We start from the raw sequence: 20,063 nt of genomic DNA, 5'->3' as shown, positions 1-20,063 counted from the left end.
GGTCTTCGCGGAATGCGGATGGGAAAAAGTCAATCAAACTACAGTCAATAACAGGCTGCTACTGCCAATGGCTGTGAAAAGAGGTTATTTGGCATGCAGATTAGAACATTTCCAAAAATCTCTCTTGGACACTTGCTGCTAGTGTGCCATTGGTTGACCCTGCTTTACATGAAGGGACCACAGATTTTTTATTTAAAAGGTGCACTATGAGTTCCTGCATGGTTTCAGCGCAATTTCATTTTTGTCTCAAATCGTAGGCATCTCTCCTTCATCCGCTAGCTTACGCCTAGCGTAAACGTCAAACAAACACTAGAGGCACAGGATAGGCACCAAAATACAACAAACCACTCCAGCCAATCACCAACAACAAGATGGTTGGGGGAGGCGGTGGGGTTTAGCGACAGTTAGTCAGTTAGTCATGACAGTTACGGAAACATGGGGGGAGGGGCGAGCTTGCTGTGTTTTGTTTGTAATTTACTTGGAACGTCAACAGAAGTGACCATGCAAGAACTCATAGTGCACATTTAAGAAGTTATTTCACGTTTTGGTTAATTAAGATTACATTACGTACACATTTGCTTTGCTCCACGTTTCTCCACTCTCCAGGTAACCATTTGCTTCATTCATTTTCAGTAAAAAGACTATTTCTTTTGTAAAAAAAAATGTTTTTTATATTAATTTAAAAATGTAAATTAATTCATATTTTGCTATCTTAAAATTTAAATAAAAAAGAAGAAATAAAAAAAGAGTCCAAAGTTGCACAGACCGTCAGTGTGAACTCTCATGGAGGAAGCTGTGATATCTGTTGTAATGTTGAAGTACGGCAGCCACAGGTCCTAGCAAAGGAAAGGTGGTAAAAGCAGACAAAATAACACCTGCAGTTAAGTATGCCATTATTATAGACCATTATTATTAAAAAGGTACACTAAAAAGGCTTACTTTTGCTTTGTAACAAATGTACTATCTGTATTTGATGCCAGTTATTATTGTTTTAACCCATGTGCTAAAAATGAAATATTCCTCACATTAAAATGCTCACTTCAGATGTGAAATAAAGGGGAACAGATTTACTGCACTTTCAGCTGTGGCAACCAAATTCAAATGATGCTGCATAATGTTAGATTAAATACACTCTGATAAACACGCACAGCAGAGCCGACAAAAAGCAGGTCACACTTCCCTTGTTAACCCTCTGAGGTCTAAGGGCATTTTTACATTTCTTTTGAAATTCACATTATAAGGATATTGGCATATAACCAAACCCCCATGTGTTTCATATCAAAATGTTCAGAGCAAACTCAGCTTTTTGTATAGTGAGGTCCAAATGTGTTCCAGAGCAATGTGTGAATAGATAATTTGGCCCTAAAGCTGAAAAGCTGATGTTTGCTTTTTGAAATTTCTCTTATCTCTTGTGAAAACTGAAAACTGAAACTGAAACTGTTTTGGAGCTTGAAATTAGTTTACAAACGTCTTGGGTTCACACAAGTAGCGTAATATATAAATAAAATAGTAAATAAATGTCTAAAATGAAATTTTGTAATATTGCTTTTTGAGTAGGAGATGTCAACATCGCTTGGACTCGCCGATGCGTCTTTTGTCCTAAGAGGGTTAAAGCTATAGTGCGTAGTTTGTCTCCCCCATGAGGAATTCTAAGTAATGACAACACTGTCGGCGCATCCACATGATACAAGCCTTTGGTGATCGTGCACCGCCCCTCCCCTCCTCCACGCAGCGTTTATCCCTTCAAATCAAGGACCAGAGGATTAAAAAAAAACATGATGGACTCTTCAGAAGAGGTAATTATCTTGTAGTATTTATGTCCTCTTTGTCTCGAAAGCTGAATGCTGCTGTTGTCCTTCTCAGCAGTTACGTGAAACGCATCACTCAAGCTTCTGCGCGCGAAAGTCGCCGGATGACACCATTTTGTAAACATAGCCAGGTGCAGCACCCGAGCCACTTTGGGCCACACCTAAAACTGTCGGCACGTCCACATGATACAAGCCTTCAATAACCCCCACCCCTCCTCCACGCAGTTGCTAGTAGCCAAGGAGGACACGGAGGATTAAAAAAACATGATGGACTCTTCAGAAGAGGTCATTATCTTCACTCGAGTTTCTGCGCGGGAAAGTCACCTGACGCCACAATCTTCTGAACATAGTCACACTGAGAAATCCAGAGAGAGTTGTGTGGAGTCTTAATTAGCTTTGTAGCAACTCATTTGGCAATGGCTTGAATGTTACAGACGTTTATTAATATCAAAAAGTTACGCACTAAAGCTTTAAGCTTTTTGAGTGTTATTTATTTTGTGCTGTAGCTTTTAACATTTTAGACACATATATATTGATAATAACGGTCTGAAATAATGTAAAAAGAGACTTAAAACTACCACAAAGGGAGACAAACCGACTACAAAGAGACACTAAATGACCATAGAGACCCAAAACAACCGACGTGCGCTCACTATAGCTTTAAGTGATTTATATTATAATACCAATGTTCACTAAAAGTCTAATAAACCCGTCTGCCACACTGCAGAGCTTTTATTCTTTGTCTTTTTGGAGAACTTACCTCTATCTGTTTGCCCTTGAAGACGGAGCTAATGCTGGAGTTAAAGGACGCTCCAGAAAACATGGAGGTAACAGGGTAGGTCAGATCCAAGATCTTCTTAAAGAAAGAGGTCATACCCTGAGAAAGAAAAGAAGGGAAGAAGGGAAGTGAAGTAGTATGTAGTGACAGGAAACTAACTTAGCTTTTCCCAAAAATGATCTCTTAGAAATACAAATTACATAAGGAAAACTAGCTTCAAGAAGAGAAAACTATTATATATATATATATATATATATATATATATATATATATGTAGATAGATAGAGATAGCTTAATTGTCTGTCCCAAGCAGTGACAGAAATTCTCCTTTGACAAGGCTCACTAAAAAACATATATTTAAAACAAACAACCACATTTGAAAAAATACAAAACAGCAGTTTTACAGTGTAATGTACAGTGTAGTTAATGCAGAGGGGATGACATTTTTTGATAAATGTTTTTTCAGGCCAGTGGAACTTTGTATCGTCTGCCTGATGGAAGTAACTTGTGACATTCGTCATTTACAAAGTTTTTGTAAGTAGCAGTGTTGTAGTCGAGACCACCTAAACCGAGTCCAAGTCAACACCAAGACCAGAGTGTATCGAGACCGAGTCAAGACCAAGACTTTGAGGGGTTGAGACCAAGTCAAGACCAAGACCAGACCAGGGCCAGACGGCCAGATCTCTTTCTCCTGTATTCCCGCATTCACTTTCTTGGGAGAGCGTGTTAAAGGGTCTGGGAGATGTGATTAACAGTAACCAATTTCAAATTAGAAATTAGTCAACTTATTGGTTGCATTTGAAGCAGGAAGTTTTACATCCAACTACAGTAATTCACACGCAATTTAGCGATATCCCTGCAGTTGTGGTCTTGACCGGTCTTGAAATAAAATCCCAAATCCTTTATCCTTTAGACCGAGTAAAAATGTGATTGAGACGAACCACGATCGATTCCGAGACGAGACCTTCAGAAAGTGGTCTTGAGACCAAGACCGGTCTCGAATACTACAACACTGGTAAGTACTTTCCTATCTTCAGTACAATGTCAACACACCATGGCCCACTCCCGAGCCCGGACCCTCATGTGACTGTTGCTCTTCTCCTCAGCGTACAGCGCTCCCATTAAGGAGCCGATGGAGGTGCCACCCACCATGTCGACAGGGATCCCCGCCTCGTTCAGGGCGCGCAGGATACCCACCTGAGAGCAACCCCTGAAAAGAGACAGTCCTCCATCAATTAACATCCCATGACACACTGTATGATGTCACATTTTGTTCAACTACTATCAAAAAGGTTTATTCTAACAAGTCCATCTGTCTCATATTTACTAGGGGTGGGAAAAAAATCTAAATCATATGTATCGTGATTTTTTTTTTTTACCAATGTTTTACCTAAATATTTTCTTTTTATACTAGAACGCTGACTGCATCATATCCGTTTCCAGCAAAACAGAGCGACAGCAGAAAATGCAGAAACTCCATGTTATGTTCTTCTTTACAAATGAAATAAATGTCAGACTGACTGACTGACATGTTTATTCTTCTTAGAAAACAGTTTTTAGAAATGTCTCATGATATATTGTCTCTAGAAGTGTATTATTCAACTTTTGTTTTTGTTAAAGAAGGAAAAGAAAATCACAATACTATCGAATCGCAATAAATGAAAATCGCAATACAAATCCAATCAGCCCCCATGTATCAGGAAAGAATGGAATCGGGACAAAAGCATATGGTCCCAGCGCTAATATTTACAGTCTGATGTTTTAAGGATCTGGAACATATTGTCAGTAGTGAGATAATTGCATGTTTTTTTCCAGAGTTTGACTTTGTTTGTGATTACCTTCAGACTGAGAGGGAAGTTATACATTTTACTTTAAATACAACATGTATAATAATGTTTGAATACCTTTATTAATGTATTTTTAAGGACCTGCACCCACGGTGGGGCCCGCACCCACGGCCGACAAAAGCTTGAATACCTTTACTGCACGTGTAATCATGTTTGATTTCTAATATGTTTGATCATTCTGAATCTTGTAGCATGTAACCTTTATCAAGTGAACCATAGCTTGATTGTTTGCCAGAGTATCATGAATGGAACAGAAGGGTTCATGGTATGTGCATGACCAAGGAAGGTTTGTCCAGTGTTCACCATCGCAAGAAGGTATAACTTTTTGTCAGGTAGAAAAATTTGTAGAAAGACCAGGTAAAGGTGCCTCTGAGAGAAGTGTTCTTGTCTCATGAGAATGTTAACAAAAAGAGTCAAGCCTTGGCCTGTGGGAGAACTAGCAGAGGGTTTGCTATTCGGTAATAATCAGAGATGCCAAGGCTGATAGTTTGTAGGTCGGGAGCAAATTGCCACAGTGCCTTGTGCCCGGGCCAAACCGCCTACTGTACCTATACTCGCTGAGCGGCTCGCATGAGTGGGGTGTCCACAGACAGCGCTGCCTGCCAGTCCTATCTCTCTACATAGAGTTTGCCTTTGATAATGGTCATCAATAGAGATGTTCCCATACCAGTATCGGAAAAGTCTTTGATGCCGCCTTAAAGCTTTAGTGCGTAACTTTTTGATATTAATAAATGTCCGTTACATTCAAGCCGTTGCCAAATGAGTTACTACAAAGCTAATTAAGACTCCACACAACTCTCTCTGGATTTCTTAGTGTGACTATGTTCAGAAGATTGTGGCGTCAGGTGACTTTTCTGTGCAGAAGCTCGAGTGAAGATAATGACCTCTTCTGAAGAGACCATCATGTTTTTTTAATCCTCTGTGTCCTCCTTGGCTACTAGCAACTGTGTGGAGGAGGGGTGGGGGTGGTGAGCGGTCACAGAAGGCTTGTATCATGTGAACGCGCCGACAGTTTTGTTGCCATTACTTAGAATTCCTCTTGGGGGAGACAGAAACTACGTACTATAGCTTTAAATGCTGATATCGGTATCGGCGAGTTCTGGAGTTTATGCAGTGATCTGATACCACGTAATTTAGCCCAGAAGAAAATCTTCTTTATAGTTTGTTTACCTTCTTTTTCCGTACTGATGACTTTCAAACTGGATAATAAATGAAAGTTTTATGGCATTTGTTCTCTGGATTTGTTCATGTTTCACAAAAGTTTAACCTGAGCCAAGCCATTCAACAAAGATATGTAGAAATCATATCACATCCATACAGGGATAGTAGTATACAGCTGTTTAAACATAATAAAAATATATGTATTTTTTAACACACTGGTATCGGATTGGTACTCGGTATCGGCCGATGCAAGTTCAGGTATCGGAATCAGTATCGGGAAGGAAAAATGGTATCGGACCATCTCTGGAACTCATCAATAATTGAATCATAATTTCTGTCCACAGACATGCTAAAGGAATTTTATTTGAAAAGAAACAGAAGTGTTGAGTTAAAAAAAATATCTTTATATTTCGTCTGTTACATATTCTTCAGATACAGACATTGAAACGCTTGCTGCTATGGTGTCAATATGACTATCAACAGATCATTTCTAAACATACCCAAACACATACCCTGTTGTGTGTGCTTTGCCTTTTTATTACCACGAGTTTACAGACACGTCTCTGCTGATTGTGTATCACCTGTGACACAGCCAATAAACGAGAGACACACCCACCAAACGAGAGGAACCATAGCAAAACGGTGCACACCATTTTGAGATTGAACGTGCCCCTTGTCACAGGGAGCCTGTGGAACTGCCAGTCAGCTTACAGCAGGACTTAGTTCATCTCTGGCTCTCCAGACTTTCTTGCTTTGACTGAAACTTAGATCACACCAGAGAACACCTCCACCCCTGCATTCCTCTCCTTGGCCTACACACCCACACCCACCGGTCTACCTGCTTCCACATTTCACTCCTTTCAAATTTCACGCTGTGTCTGTTACTCATCCGGTGAAATTAAACAGAGTTGTGCTCTACTGCCCACCAGGTCCTCTCTGGGTATTCTTTGAGGAATAAGACATCCTCCTATTGAACATCACCCCGCTTGTACTTTTCTGTGACTTTAACATTCAGTCCATCCAGTCAAAGTTGACATCACTCTTACTACCTTTCTCTGCTATGCATCTTTAGTCTCTGCCCACTTCTTCATATCTTACTCCTTCTTGCCAATCAATCTCTTCTCTCCTCTTTCTCTGCATCCTTATCGGCAGCTAAATGCTCTTTCTTTCAATCTAAAATTCAATCTTCCTTCTCCAACCCCCAAAAAACTATTCTCTACCCTCCTTGATCCCCCCCCTACCTCCCTCCTATCTATTGCCGAGCAACTTATTTGTAAAAAACGGTAGATGACATACTGTCACATACGCTCCTCATTTCCCCACCCAACTGCTGACACAAATTGTTCTATAGCTACCACTTACTTCCTTCATAACCTTGGTCACCTCCCACCACCAAACCACATCCTATCCCCTCTAAACGTCTTACTTTTATTGCCCCTGACTGCCTTCCCTTCCTTTGAACTTCTTGCAATTTTTGGGTTCTACCTACATGGTGCACTACGTCCCTTTGGATAAAAGCCACAGCTAAATAAATGTAATGTAAAATTCCTCCAGTAAGAAAATATCACAAAAGTATTTCAGCTGTTAAATGACTTGTCCCAACCGGCAGCGGCAGATGGCCGCCCACCAAGAGTCAGGGGCTGTCTGATAGTTCTGCCTGTTAAAAGGAAGTTTTTCCTCGCCACTGTCGCACCAAATGCTTGCTCGTGGGAAATTGTTGGGTCTGTGTTAATTATAGAGTGTGGTCTAGACCTACTCTATCTGTAAAGTGTCCTGAGATAACTCCTGTTGTGATTTGACACTAAATAACATTGAAATTAAATTGAATTGAATAGATAGGTGGCACTTACAAAACACACTCATTCAAATAATGTAGACCAGCAGTAAATCTGAGTGCAGTAACAATCATTAGCATTTTACCTGCTGTAGTCATATGTCTACCAGGTGTCTCAGGTCATAGCTGAGAGGAATACAGTCCCTACCTTGTCAAAGCTCCAGGACAAGGCAGAGCAGTGAGAGACAGAAACAGATCAATCAGAACAGAAACAGTCAGAATAGATAGTAGAATAGATAGAATAGTTAATACTATTATTCTAATGCTTAAATGTAATTGCACTTGTAATGATGGAGTCCTTACATGTAATGCACATACGATTTAAAATCACTGCGCACTGCACTGAGTTGCTAATACACAGTACATGCAAGTTTAATAAATTCCATAAGACATATTTGAGCAGTTATTGTGCTGTTGTTAGATTCCATTCTGTGAAAAGTCTGAACAAAGACTAATTGGTATCATAAATTGTTACACTGTTACTCTGTTTATCTGCGTGAACCTACCTTGAACCAATCCTCCTTCCCTCTGGGCCCCTTTCTTATCTATCTACTCTCACGTCATCAAAGTGAATGGAGCGACTGTAAGAAAATGTATTGTATATATCCTTGTTTGTCTCACTAAACCTTTAGAACATTGTGAACTGAACCCTGCCTTGTGTCACTGTGTTCTCTGAGCGCTCATAACTGCTTTCAGACACAACTCACAGAAGTCCAGCCAGTAGATGAGACCAGAGTAGATGAGATGAGGATACGAACCACAAAAACAATCGGGATCAGATTGTTTCATAACATATGTTTTCTCCCACTTTTCACTACGTATTAATTTACAAAATCGATAGTTGCAATCGTAATGACATAGCTATGTTTGTCTGTAAGCACCACAATCTCTCAAACAATGATATACTATGTTATAATCATGTATACTCTTTTGTGGTGGTTAAGTGCTTTTCTTGTGGACATCAAATTTGACCAAACATTGGCTACAGCTAATGGCAAAAAGTGTAAATGTTATCAAGACACAACTAATTTGTATTTTCTAAAAGAAGTAATGATTAGAAACAAAAAAAGTAAAACACAATCTGCAGATCGTGCCTTCTCCGCCACAGAAAGCTAGAATCCCCAGCATTAGCTCTCTTTATGCTCTCCTTACTTTGACGCTACGAAGAATCACATAGGCCAGGCTGGTAAACAACTGCTTTCTGTGTGCAGAAACTGATGTCACATTACAAGATTTCAGTCTCCTCAGTTTATTGGGAAAAATTTAGCTAATATGTAGAGGTACCAAAAGTTTTATAATGCTGGTGTATTGAATGTGTTTTTTATATGGTATGGCTTCGTAAACAATGTAAGTCCTAATATAATTTACTTTAGATTTGTACTCTTGTTGAGTACTTGTTGATTTGATATTGTATGTTATTTTAGTTTTTGGCTCTTTTTTCTGTCTTTTCTTTTCTTTTCAGAATTTTAGTTTATCTTTCTATTTTAATTGGATTATGAATTGGAGAGTGCCCAGATTAAGTCCCTTAAGTTTTTTTTTTTGCATCTCTCAATCACATCCTTTATTGATTATGTATATATTAAGCTGTATTATTTGTATATGTGTAAAACAATAAAAAAACTAAAAAGAACTAAATATAAAGCTGCAGTACCTGGCACCCCCTCCACCAAGCACAAGGGCGATGCTGTTTCCTGTCAGGATCCTGGCCAGACGAGAGAAGTCGGAATGGCGATCTGCACTCTTTTCAAACACACGCTGGTACAACTCTCTCTGAAAACCAAAAACATACACACAGAAATGAAGCACTTGCCGACTGGGCCAGAACTGCCCATTAAAGACTGCGTTGGTCGGTGGTTAGTACCAGTTTAGGTAAACTCCTCCGGGAGAACACTCTGCGGGGGCAGGACAGGTGATGGTGTCTGGAGATCCAGCTCCGCATGTTGAGCCACTCGGCCGTCCCCTTGGGCGGCGGGCCGTCCTCCCTGTGCAGCAGCACCAGCTGCTTCTGAGCACGGACTGCACTGCCCTCCAGCATTCGCTCCAACTACAGGTGGAGGAAGAAGAAGCAGTTAGTTGCTCCTAGGGCTGGGCAATATATCAATATTATTTCAACATATCGATATATGAGGCTAGATATCATCTTAAATTTTGGATATCGTAATATCATGATATGACACAAGTGTTGTCTTTTCCTGGTGTTAAAGGCTGTATTACAGTAAAGCAAGGGCATAGGGTTTATTTCAACATTAGGGGGTGGCACATAATATCCCCAATAAAATTCTAATTAAAAATATGGGCGTCAAACACGTAATTTCCTGCATTCTGGTAAATTTGTAAGCAATAATTTATGGTGTAAATGTCTTTATTTATGTAAAGGAAATAATTCTTCTCCTGTTCAAAACTTTCTGCATACTCAAATCATCATCACACGTTTCGGGATGTTTTTTTAGGAATCGCGTACATCTCAACAAATCTTTTTGTGTCTGAGTGACTGATGGGAACAACAATCATGACATTGGTCCAGTATTAAGTGAGATCACTGCAGTCGGCAGCGGAGAAACAAGCTACAATGTAAGTTAATAGGACAATTGTCCAGCTTGTATTTACCTTCACAAAAGTGCTCGTTTTGCCGCTGACAGACTCAGATTATTATTCTAAGTGTCTGACAACATTATGGAAAGGATTTCTAAGGAGGTCGACCTTTCTGTTAAAGAGTAAGATCCTTTTTTAAAACATTAAAATATCCTGACCTCTCCCACAGTGGGCTCCTGCTCCCCCAGTCCCACAATGATGATGCAGTCAGCCTGGCGGATGCAGCGCTGGGTCCAAGGCGTGAGGCTAGAGTCAGACTGGTAGAGGACGATGCGATGGATGTCTTCCTGCTGCCCGAGCCAACTGGACAGACGGTACTCATGGACACTTAAAAAAAAAAAAGGGGACAAATATAAGCCAGTTTGCAACATATAACCTGTTCACTGTAAATTAAATACCACCTGTTAAACAAATCATGTCTGTTCCTCATGAAGTATAAAACTCTCCAAATTAAGTAACTGATGTTAATGTGAATATTGACATCTGTCTTAATCAATGTCTTGTTTTCAGAAAGAACCCAACATAATAACCAGCAATGTCTTATACAGTAGGACTTCAAAAAACCTGAACGCATTACTTATATATTAACTACTAACAAATGTGTACCTGTCCAGAGCAGCAGAGCCTAGGCACTGTTTGATGGAGTCACTGTTCAGGAGTAGAGTGGGGCCTTCAGAAAACACAAACATATTAAACACGTTTTAAAAATAGTACCTATAACATTGTTGTGAATGAAAGTGTAGTATAATGTATCATGGTGCAGATTCTAAAGTAGATAACATAACCCCTAAAATTGGATAGGTATGTGTTTGCAAATGTCCCCTTTGTCATTCAGTTAGTCAGTTAGTAGGCCAGTACTTTTGTATTTAATCTTTATCTTTGCACTAGTTTGGTAATGCCTTGGACTTGGAATGGGCACAGACTTTCTTTCTTTAATATATTTTGATAGGGGTTCTTTCAAACAGTACTACACACAGCACAAGTTATAATATCAAAGTTATTTTCAGATGTTTGGTGTACAGCAACAGCAGTATAACATTCTAAAGACAACCAATAAACATGCAATATGCAGGAAAGGGCTGCGTGGCCACAAAAGAAATAGTTTCTAACTTTTAGAGAAGAAACAAAGCAAAGTGCAGTGCATGTGAGTTCCAGTCCATTGAAAATAATATTTGTTTATCTAAATTAAACATGTCACAAAACTACTCTGACTATACCATGCTTAATATCCCCAAATATCTTAGGCTGCCTTGCCTTCATTAGGGTGGTATTTATTTGGTAAGGCGTGTGTGTGCGCATGCATGCATGCGTGTGTGTGTGTGTGTGTGTGTGTGTGTGTGTGTGTGTGTGTGTGTGTGTGTGTGTATGTCTGTGTGTGTTCGTGTGTGTCTGTGTGTGTGTACCGATGCCAGTGAGTGCATGCTGCAGCTCCAGAGTGAAGGCAGTGAGGGGGACGTCCTCAGACACAGGCAGGATGGACACAGTGGACAGGTTGGAGGCTGGATTCCCAGCATCCCACTTGCTGGTGGGGGTCTGGAGAGCCAGACTACGAGCTGTGGGACAGAGGAGTTCTTTTCTCATTACATATTTTAAACAGAAAATAATGCTTTTTAAATGTATGCAATACAAAATACATTTTTACTGTATGTATAAGCTCTTTTATGCCCTATCTTGCATATATCAGGATTTGTATCTCATTTGATATTAAAAGCCAAATTGATCTCCGATCTGATAATGCTCCAATTTTTACTCTGAGTACATACGTTTGTTCATTCAGTCCCATCCTGACACACACTGACAAAAAGGGTGTTGTAGAAGAAAAGCATTACCTCTGTCTGCCTTCTGTCTGCCTGTGTTAAAACTAAATATTTTACTGTTTAGAGCCCAGGTTGGCTCCAACAGAAATTCAGACCTTAACTAATCAAAGCATATTTGATTAGTGGAAGCAGACAGTTTTGAGTCTATGCAAATCTCCTCAGACAGACTTGTGAATTGAATGTCTTCTCAGCGTTTGTTTATTCTGTTGTTTTCTGTAACCTTGTATAAAACCCTGGCTAAAAACTCATTCTGGTCAGAGAGAATCCTACAGCTTCTTGAGAACTTCTGTCTCCACTAGGCAGTGAATAAAACTCTTCTGAATCAGCCACTGAATTGGACCTGAGAGAAACCTTTTCTTCCACAGTGAGTAGTTACCAGCCAGAGGCCCATTGACCTGCTGCATGTTGCCCAGGATCTTCTGTCCCAGCAGATGAATCAGCCGGGTGACAACCTGAGGATACCTCCTCTTGATGGAGTTCAGAGCCCCTTCAGGTAGCTTGGCGAGCTCAGAGTCTCTGACAGCGTGGACAGTGGTGGCTCGATTCATGTGGGTCAGCGCCTCGACCTGGACAAGCCACAAATCAGGTGTACTGAAATCTGAAGTTCTAATCACTGTTCATCATACCAACTAGAGTTGTTCCAATACCGACACCAGTATCGGAAAAGCCTTAGATACCGCCTAAAATGCGGTTTCGCTATCGGCGAATACTCAAATTTATGCAGCGATCCGATACCACGTAATTTAGCCTAGAAGAAAATCTTTCTTAAAGTAGTTTTTTACGTTCTTTTTCTGTACTGATGACTTTCAAACTGGATAATAAAAGAAAGTTCTTTGATATTTATACTCTGTATATGTTCATGTTTCACAATGAGTTTAACATGAGCCAGGCCGAACAACAATGATAGAAATCATATCACATCCATACAGGGATAGTAGTATACAGCTGTTTAAACATAATAAAAATACATGTATTATTTAAGACATTGGTATCTGAATGGTACTCGGTATCGGCCAATACGCAAGTTCAGGTATCGGAATTGGTATTGGGAAGGAAAAATGGTATCGGACCATCCCTAATACCAACTGCTATAATTATTATAAATCATATTTCTCCATATCTGTATATCTGTATCAGTGTCTCTGTGTCCCAACCGGCAGCGGCAGATGGCCGCCCAGCCAGAGTCTGTCGGAGGTTTCTGCCTGTTTAAAGGAAGTTTTTAACGTTATGTCTAAAAATAGATACTGTACGCGGGCAAACGGGAAAAAGGATTTACGAGCACAGTGTCAGTGTGTGCGTAAAGACCATAGGTAAAGACTAGCCCCTCCCCCAACGCAAATCATTCAAAACATTCAGACTGTTACTGAGAACACTGCTTCATCAGCTCAGAGACAGAAGAAATCAAACAGTCACAGACTCACAGTCGTTGCAATAAAAGCAATAATAGTTCTGTTAAGATTAAGAATTTGTCGTCTCGTCTTTCCACCAAATAATAGAAAATAAGTATTGATTATGGTATCGATGAACACTCGGATCGTTAAGCAGTCTCGAACATGGTATAAATATCAATAAAAAATGAACGATCCCCATCCCTACTCACCACGCCGATTAGATCCCCGCGGCCATACTCTCCAGCCAGCTCCTTCTTCCCATCATCCTGTGCGACGACAGAGCGCAGTCGGCCACTGAGGACGATGAAGGTGCTATCCGACTTGTCTCCCTGTCTGAAAACAATCAGAAAACAAACCACACAAACATACTAGTATCATTTAATCCACTTAGTTATACTTTATTTTTATTTCTCATATTTATATGGATTTATATTTTTAATTTGTACAATTATTAAAGTTTTCTCTGTTGCTGTCACTTTCCCTGCATGACTGTAACAGACGACATGATAGACTTCTTCATGTCCTGTTTTCTTGGTTGCGTCCTTTTATTCGTTGTTCTACTGTCTCCAAAACACAAGAACATTGGACATCAATGTATTGACAGAATCAGCGTGACGTCGCGCTAACACAAAAGTCACTTCCGGGAAGACAAACGGCCGCTGATTTAACAGCGGAGATATGTGAAATCAGCAAACTTGTTTATTTCTGTTGTCCTTTTCAGCCGTAACTGTAACGTTTAAAGATATAAAGCTAAACACAGAGGTCCAAACTATCTGTGGTCTCTTCTGTGCTTATTTTCTTTCTTTCTTTTTTTTTGTTTGTTGATAAACTAAATCTAGCGTTAGGAACAGCACCATCTCACCGCCGGGGACTGACTGCTAGTTTGGGTGCTGTCATTTTCTTTAGTCTGTGGCACAACAGGTAGTCAATACGTAATCCGTTACCTTCCTCTTTCTTTGTGTTGGCGTTCTAACCTCTGGTGGATTTGTGAGGACTATGGTTAACTGCTCCTCAGATCTCTGCAGGGTAAATCCAGACAGCTAGCTAGACTATCTGTCCAATCTGAGTTTTCTGTTACACGACTAAAACTACTTTTGAACGTACACATGTTCCACCAAAACAAGTTCCTTCCCGAGGCTATTTAGCAGAGGCACCGTCATTGTGTCTGGCACATAGTGCAGCCCAAGACAATTGTGATTGGTTTAAAGAAATGCCAATAAACCAGAGCACGTTTTTCTCCTATCCAGGAATGCTGTGTGGACTAGCCAGACCCTCCTCCACAGCGCTGTGGAGGCAGATAGTCTAGCTAGCTGTCTGGATTTACCCTGCAGAGATCTGAGGAGCAATTAACCATAGTCCTCACAAATCCACCAGAGGTTAGAACGGCAACACAAAGAAAGAGGAAGGTGATGGACATCCGGTCGAAAAAACTACCCAACAGGTAAATTAGCTCTCTAACCTAATGTTAGTCAAAGTGTTGACATATGAAAGCATCAAACATTTTAGATGAAGGAGATGAGAGTATATCCAGTTCCTCGTCCCTGTTTGCTCAGCGCCATTAAAGTGCCTATACCTGAAAGTTATTGTATTTATTATTATCACCAACTACTTGCCCTTGGTTCATGATGAATGTTGGCTGTTGAATGAATGTTGTTGTTTTTATTTTATATATGGATGTGTGCAATATAGTTTCTTTTTTGGCACCGCTGGGAAAGGAATACAACACTTTGCTGTATTAATTGTAAGATAATGACAACGTAGGAAAGCTTTTTTACACACCTCTTTTGTCGGGCAGGTGCGTAGGATATGATCAAAAGTAGCAGATCAAAAGCTTAGAGAAAGTCCCGCACACTGGCCATTACACAAGCAATAATTTATTTAGAAAAATACAACATTTCAGTCTTAGACCTTCATCAGGTAAATAATAATAATGAATGACAATAAAAGCATCTCATCTAAATAAAATATATTTCATTCCCACTGATATTAGTAGCGCATTAATTGTTTCAGTAAGAAGCCAATCACAGCTCCATAGAGCAGATACCTGTAGACGGCACGGCCGGCCTCCACAGCCATCCAGTCCAGGGCGAAGTCAATCTGTCTGACAAATGGCGACACTCTCTTCACCACAGTGTGAGCTACGTTCAACACCACCCTGGGCTCCTCACGCATCATTCTGCAACATTGAAAACACAGATTGGTGTGTATTGCATTGCATTGTTTGTGATGGGAAGAACCCACGCTGGAACCCTAACGAATGTTTTGCTTGTGAGTTTGCTCCTACTCATAGAAGTGGGCCTTGGATATGGAGAGGAAGGTGCAGTCTTTGTGAGCCCGGACACTGAAGATAAGGGGCTCCCCCGTGAGAACAGCCAGGTGACCCACCAACTCTCCTGGGTGGGTGACGAACAGCAGGGTCTCCTCCTCACGGTCTATCATACGCTGGTAAACATGGAGCAACCCTGAGATGATAAATGCCACGCTCACATCCTGTAAGAGAAGAAGAACAAGAAATAGTCAGGATGAGGATTACACACACACATCCGTGTAAAGAGTTGTGGGGAAAAAAGGGAAAGTGGTATCTCCCAAAAAGCCTGTGGAAAAAAGCTAAGTGCAGAGAATATTTGTCAAATTATGATTTCTGATATGTGTAATTTATTTTCGGAACTTCCGACCAATCAACTGCTGTTCAATCAGTGGCAAGGCAAAAGACCCTTTCAACTCCTCCCCCAACACCCACATAGTTTGCCTTATTTTTGTTAACCTTTAAGAAGAAAAAGGAGAAGACATACTTTATTAATCCCTCAAGGGGAAATTGCATTTTACACTCTGTTGGTACAAACATTACACACACATGCCCAGGACCTGTACATGCACTAGTTGGACGGATGTCAGACAGAGTTTCTGCAGGTTTCACCAAGTCAAATTTAAGACTTTTTCAGACCTTTTTAAGACCATAATGAATGGAATTTAAACAAATAAAATCTGTTTTATGTCTCTAGTACAATCCGAAAGAGAACAATAACACGAAAGCGGGTTGGCTGCAAAATAAGTTGCATGTTGGTCTCATTTGTCGTCGTAATACAGCGAATTATATTTGGACTAGCGAAAGAAAGAATATCAAAAAACAATCTAAAGCGCTGCAGGAGTATTTTAATGAGCATCAGAGGCAGCGTTGCGCGTAGGGAAATTAAGACCTGTTTTATTTAAGACCTAGAACACAATACTTCAGCAAATGTAAGATTTTTTTAAGGCCTAAAATTTGGATTTAGAAATTTTAGACTTTTTTAGACTTTTTAAGACCCCGCGCAAACCCTGGTCAGAGTGAGGGGGCTGTCCATGGACAGGTGCCCCAAGCAGTTGGGAGTTCAGTGCCTTGCTCAAGGGCACCTTTTCCAGCTACCATTCCACACTTTGTACTCGGTCCATACCGGTCCGTCATATTTGCTCAAAATGTCACTATATACTGACGGTACTACACGTATCAGATCATCTGTGAAACAACCATGTTCCTCTGCCTCCTCCTGGTGCTGCTAATGGCATAAGGAAAACAACCAGTCTGAGCCAAGGAGCTCCTAACACAGTGTCAATGACTGCTCGTCAATCTTAATTCATATTTGAATCAGTGAATCAGCGCTGCCTGCTTTGACAGTTTGATGGGAGTTGACGAGCAGCCATTGACACTGTGTTAAAGACTCCTTGGCTCTGATTGGTTGTTTTACTTCAGGCACGGACCAAACTTGCAAATGCCATTACAAGCACTAGGGGGAGATGAATAAATTAAATATGTGTAATGTGAAAGTTTTTTAGACCTCAAGAGCACCTTTCACACATGCACTGCAAACCTGAACTTATCTAGACATTAGTAGATCATAAACAGTCTGTCCCACAGAGAGTCTGTCCACATTGAGAGGTGAGTTTGTGTCTGACCTGGTCTCCCTGGTTGGCCACAACAGAACCGGCTTTGACCTGCCGAAGATTCACCCTCCCCTCCAGCAGACTGGCGTCCTGATAAAATAGCAGTGCATATTAAACATAGGGAAATGTCTTTTTAACAGTCTCTAGTGCTTGACCAAACATGGATTCATAATTACAAAACTGTTGCCAGATCACCAAAACCAGGGGGGGGTGTCAAACTCAATTTCGCTAAGGGCCTCACTGATAAATAAGAAACACATTTATCATAACAATAATTTACAGCAACCTGTTTTACAGCCTGAATATGAAAACTCTCTGGTTCTGTGTGAATTTCTGAGTCTCAAAAATTTCAAATTTATTAGTAATTTTTCACAGATTTGTTTTATAGCATTTCATCGTTGCTGTTACATGTTGCCTGTTTAAAACAAGAATTATTTCAAATCGTTGAACTGTGTGCTGAACAGACATATACAGTTTGTACCTACCTGTATTTGCAGGACCTGCAGCAGATCCTTTTTGGCAGCTTGGAAAATGGCATTAACTTTATTATGCTGAACATTTCCTCCTCCAGCATCACTATAGTAGTAAACAGCTGATGGAGTGTCCTGCATTGTCACACTCTTCTTTAGAATAGACTGAGGAGACAGAAAAGTGTAATTAAGACTTCATGCCCTTTAGAAAGGCACTTAACCACAAACTAAGTGCTTATTCTAAGTAACAAGTTTTAATAAGTAGTATTTTGCTTAGGCTAAGTCTACATCACAGTGGCATACTAATTTGCTTAATCATACAAATACACAACTAAAAAGCATGGCTGACACTCAGGTCCTTTAACTCAACAGTCATAAGGACATTGTTATTGGGGAATACAAGGAAGTCAGACAACATAAAAAACTCCCATGAGCATAATCTCAGTGCAGTGCCGATCTGTAGCAGAGCTGAGATGCTATGGCTTCTTTGGCAGGAATCAGTATTTCCACTAACAGTCAGTCAGGATGAGGACAGTTTCCTTGGACAAATGAACACGAGTGATGACGTACTCACAGCTGTGTATTCCCAACCTGCTCCTGTGCTCTCTAAATCTCTCTCCCTTCTCATTACTCACTCCACAACATTGTTAGAAAACCACTCATTATGACATATATTTTGCTCTTTTTTGTCATTTGGTGCAAATGGGATTGTTGTGAAACGGTCTAACTTGCATTAGACTAATCTAGGAGCGAAACTAGGACCACTAGTCTAAAATATCTCTGTGTAACTGGCCCCAGATGTTCAACACCTGGATTCAAACCAGCAGCAAGTGCAAGAAAGAAAATCCTTATCCAGAGACCTTCACAGGATTGTGAGTCAGAGCGTCCTCTTTGTCAACTTTGGCCCGTTCATACACTGTGTTGAGGTTCACTGACATGTCACCTGCATAACACAAAAGGTTCACAGTCATCATATTGCTCATGAAGGTTCAGTATCAGCAACAATACTCCTTGACACGATTATTATTATTATAGCCAGATGGACACATGCCAATGTGTCTCAGAGGCTGCAGTATTTGTTGTACTGTAGATCAGGGGTCTTCAACATTTTTTAAACCAAGGACCCCTTAACTGAAAGATAGACAGAGCAGGGACCCCATACTACATATATTGTATAAAATGAAGTTGCATATTAAACTTGGCCTACAATAACGTGTAGGGTGTCCTAAAGCCTTTATACATACCTTTTTAGTGCATAGAATACTAAACTTTTACAATAGCCTTAGAATTGTTGTCATTTATAAATCATCTTTTAATGTTAAACATACATGTTGTACAGTGAATCTTTAGGATGAACTGGATCTGTGGATGGCTACCTTAGAGACAACCTCACCTATAGGCCAGTTAGCCTATCATCAGTGGGGATTTATATTTGTTAATAATATGTTGGATTCATGTTAAGAATTTTTATTTTTTGGAAAAAACTTTCAAAAATGAACAATAATTTGGAGGCCCCCCTGCATTGACTCTGAGGACCCCCTGTTGAAGATTCCTGTTGTAGAGACCTGCTAATGCTACTGCTGGTGCTAGTTTGAACTGGAGCAGCATTTAAAACAGATTTCTCATGTTTCATAACAACTCAGATATCTTGTGGAAGCCTTTTCTTGCTAAATTACTTTTCAAGTTTCAGTTTTCAAATTTCAAGTTTTTCAACTTGTTTGTCGGATTTTCAATTTAATTCAAATAACTTTATTTGTCCCAGAGGGGCAATTATACGCAAGAGGATTAGGGCCACATGTGAAAATGTTATTTCAGTTCTAAGTTTAAAGTCAGAATTCTGAGATTAAAGTCAGAATTAAAATGTTCACATGTGGCTCTAATCCTCTTCCGTACAATTAAAAGGCACAAAGAGTAGCACATAAAAGGACAACTCACAGATATGGAACAAATATGAATTAAGTAGATAAATAAATAAGTAATGCATTGTGTAATGCTGTGCATTATAAAGAGCTAAAGATCAGTCATAAAAGTCATTAAAACCATAATTGAAAAGGTGCTGTGGTACAGTTCTTAACTTTGAATGGAATCAGTCTTAAGTCTTAAATAAGCATAAAACCTGCGTATGAAAACATAAGCAATAACATAAGTTGTGGAAGTGGGAAATTATTGGTGATTTGGTTTCATAATAGCAACAAGTTATTATTGGTGACCTGCAAAAACACTTCAAATCAGCCCACATGGAACGGACACAAAGTCGGATTTCTCTTTATTGATTTCTCTTCAGCTCATTAGAAGGAAAAGCTACTGCAAACGTTCTAAATGTTTGTCCTAAAATGTTAATGCCTACTGTTCTATACGTTCCAGGGCCCTTAATTAAAAACATTCTAATATAGCTTGAATCTATTAAGAAAGGCCAGTAGCATGCAGAGTTGATGTAGTTTATTGCA

General features: G+C 40.0%; 1 protein-coding gene and 1 long non-coding RNA gene across 3 annotated transcripts in view; one reads left to right on the top strand and one right to left on the bottom strand.

Annotated features, from left to right (window-relative positions):
* The window catches only part of pnpla7b (patatin-like phospholipase domain containing 7b), a 42,587-nt gene that overhangs the window by 8,281 nt on the left and 14,243 nt on the right, over window positions 1–20,063 (bottom strand). For both annotated transcript variants that reach the window (XM_031300496.2, XM_031300497.2), the window contains exons 14-28: window positions 18,477–18,559; window positions 17,632–17,781; window positions 17,159–17,236; window positions 15,513–15,718; window positions 15,273–15,404; window positions 13,438–13,561; window positions 12,214–12,403; window positions 11,424–11,573; window positions 10,627–10,690; window positions 10,179–10,347; window positions 9,290–9,472; window positions 9,080–9,198; window positions 3,640–3,796; window positions 2,569–2,685; window positions 767–836 (exon numbers count right to left, since the gene is read on the bottom strand). In XM_031300496.2, the coding sequence (XP_031156356.1) occupies window positions 767–836; window positions 2,569–2,685; window positions 3,640–3,796; window positions 9,080–9,198; window positions 9,290–9,472; window positions 10,179–10,347; window positions 10,627–10,690; window positions 11,424–11,573; window positions 12,214–12,403; window positions 13,438–13,561; window positions 15,273–15,404; window positions 15,513–15,718; window positions 17,159–17,236; window positions 17,632–17,781; window positions 18,477–18,559 (1,992 nt within the window). The remainder of the gene's footprint in view (window positions 1–766; window positions 837–2,568; window positions 2,686–3,639; window positions 3,797–9,079; window positions 9,199–9,289; window positions 9,473–10,178; window positions 10,348–10,626; window positions 10,691–11,423; window positions 11,574–12,213; window positions 12,404–13,437; window positions 13,562–15,272; window positions 15,405–15,512; window positions 15,719–17,158; window positions 17,237–17,631; window positions 17,782–18,476; window positions 18,560–20,063) is intronic.
* Window positions 623–15,102, top strand: LOC116050450. Its single transcript, XR_004105095.1, has 3 exons — window positions 623–632; window positions 9,287–9,297; window positions 14,990–15,102. It is a non-coding gene; the product is annotated as an uncharacterized LOC116050450 (long non-coding RNA).

The sequence above is a fragment of the Sander lucioperca genome, chromosome 2, assembly GCF_008315115.2.
Source record: "Sander lucioperca isolate FBNREF2018 chromosome 2, SLUC_FBN_1.2, whole genome shotgun sequence".
NCBI lineage: Eukaryota > Metazoa > Chordata > Actinopteri > Perciformes > Percidae > Sander > Sander lucioperca.
This window is presented reverse-complemented; position numbering and strand designations above follow the sequence as displayed.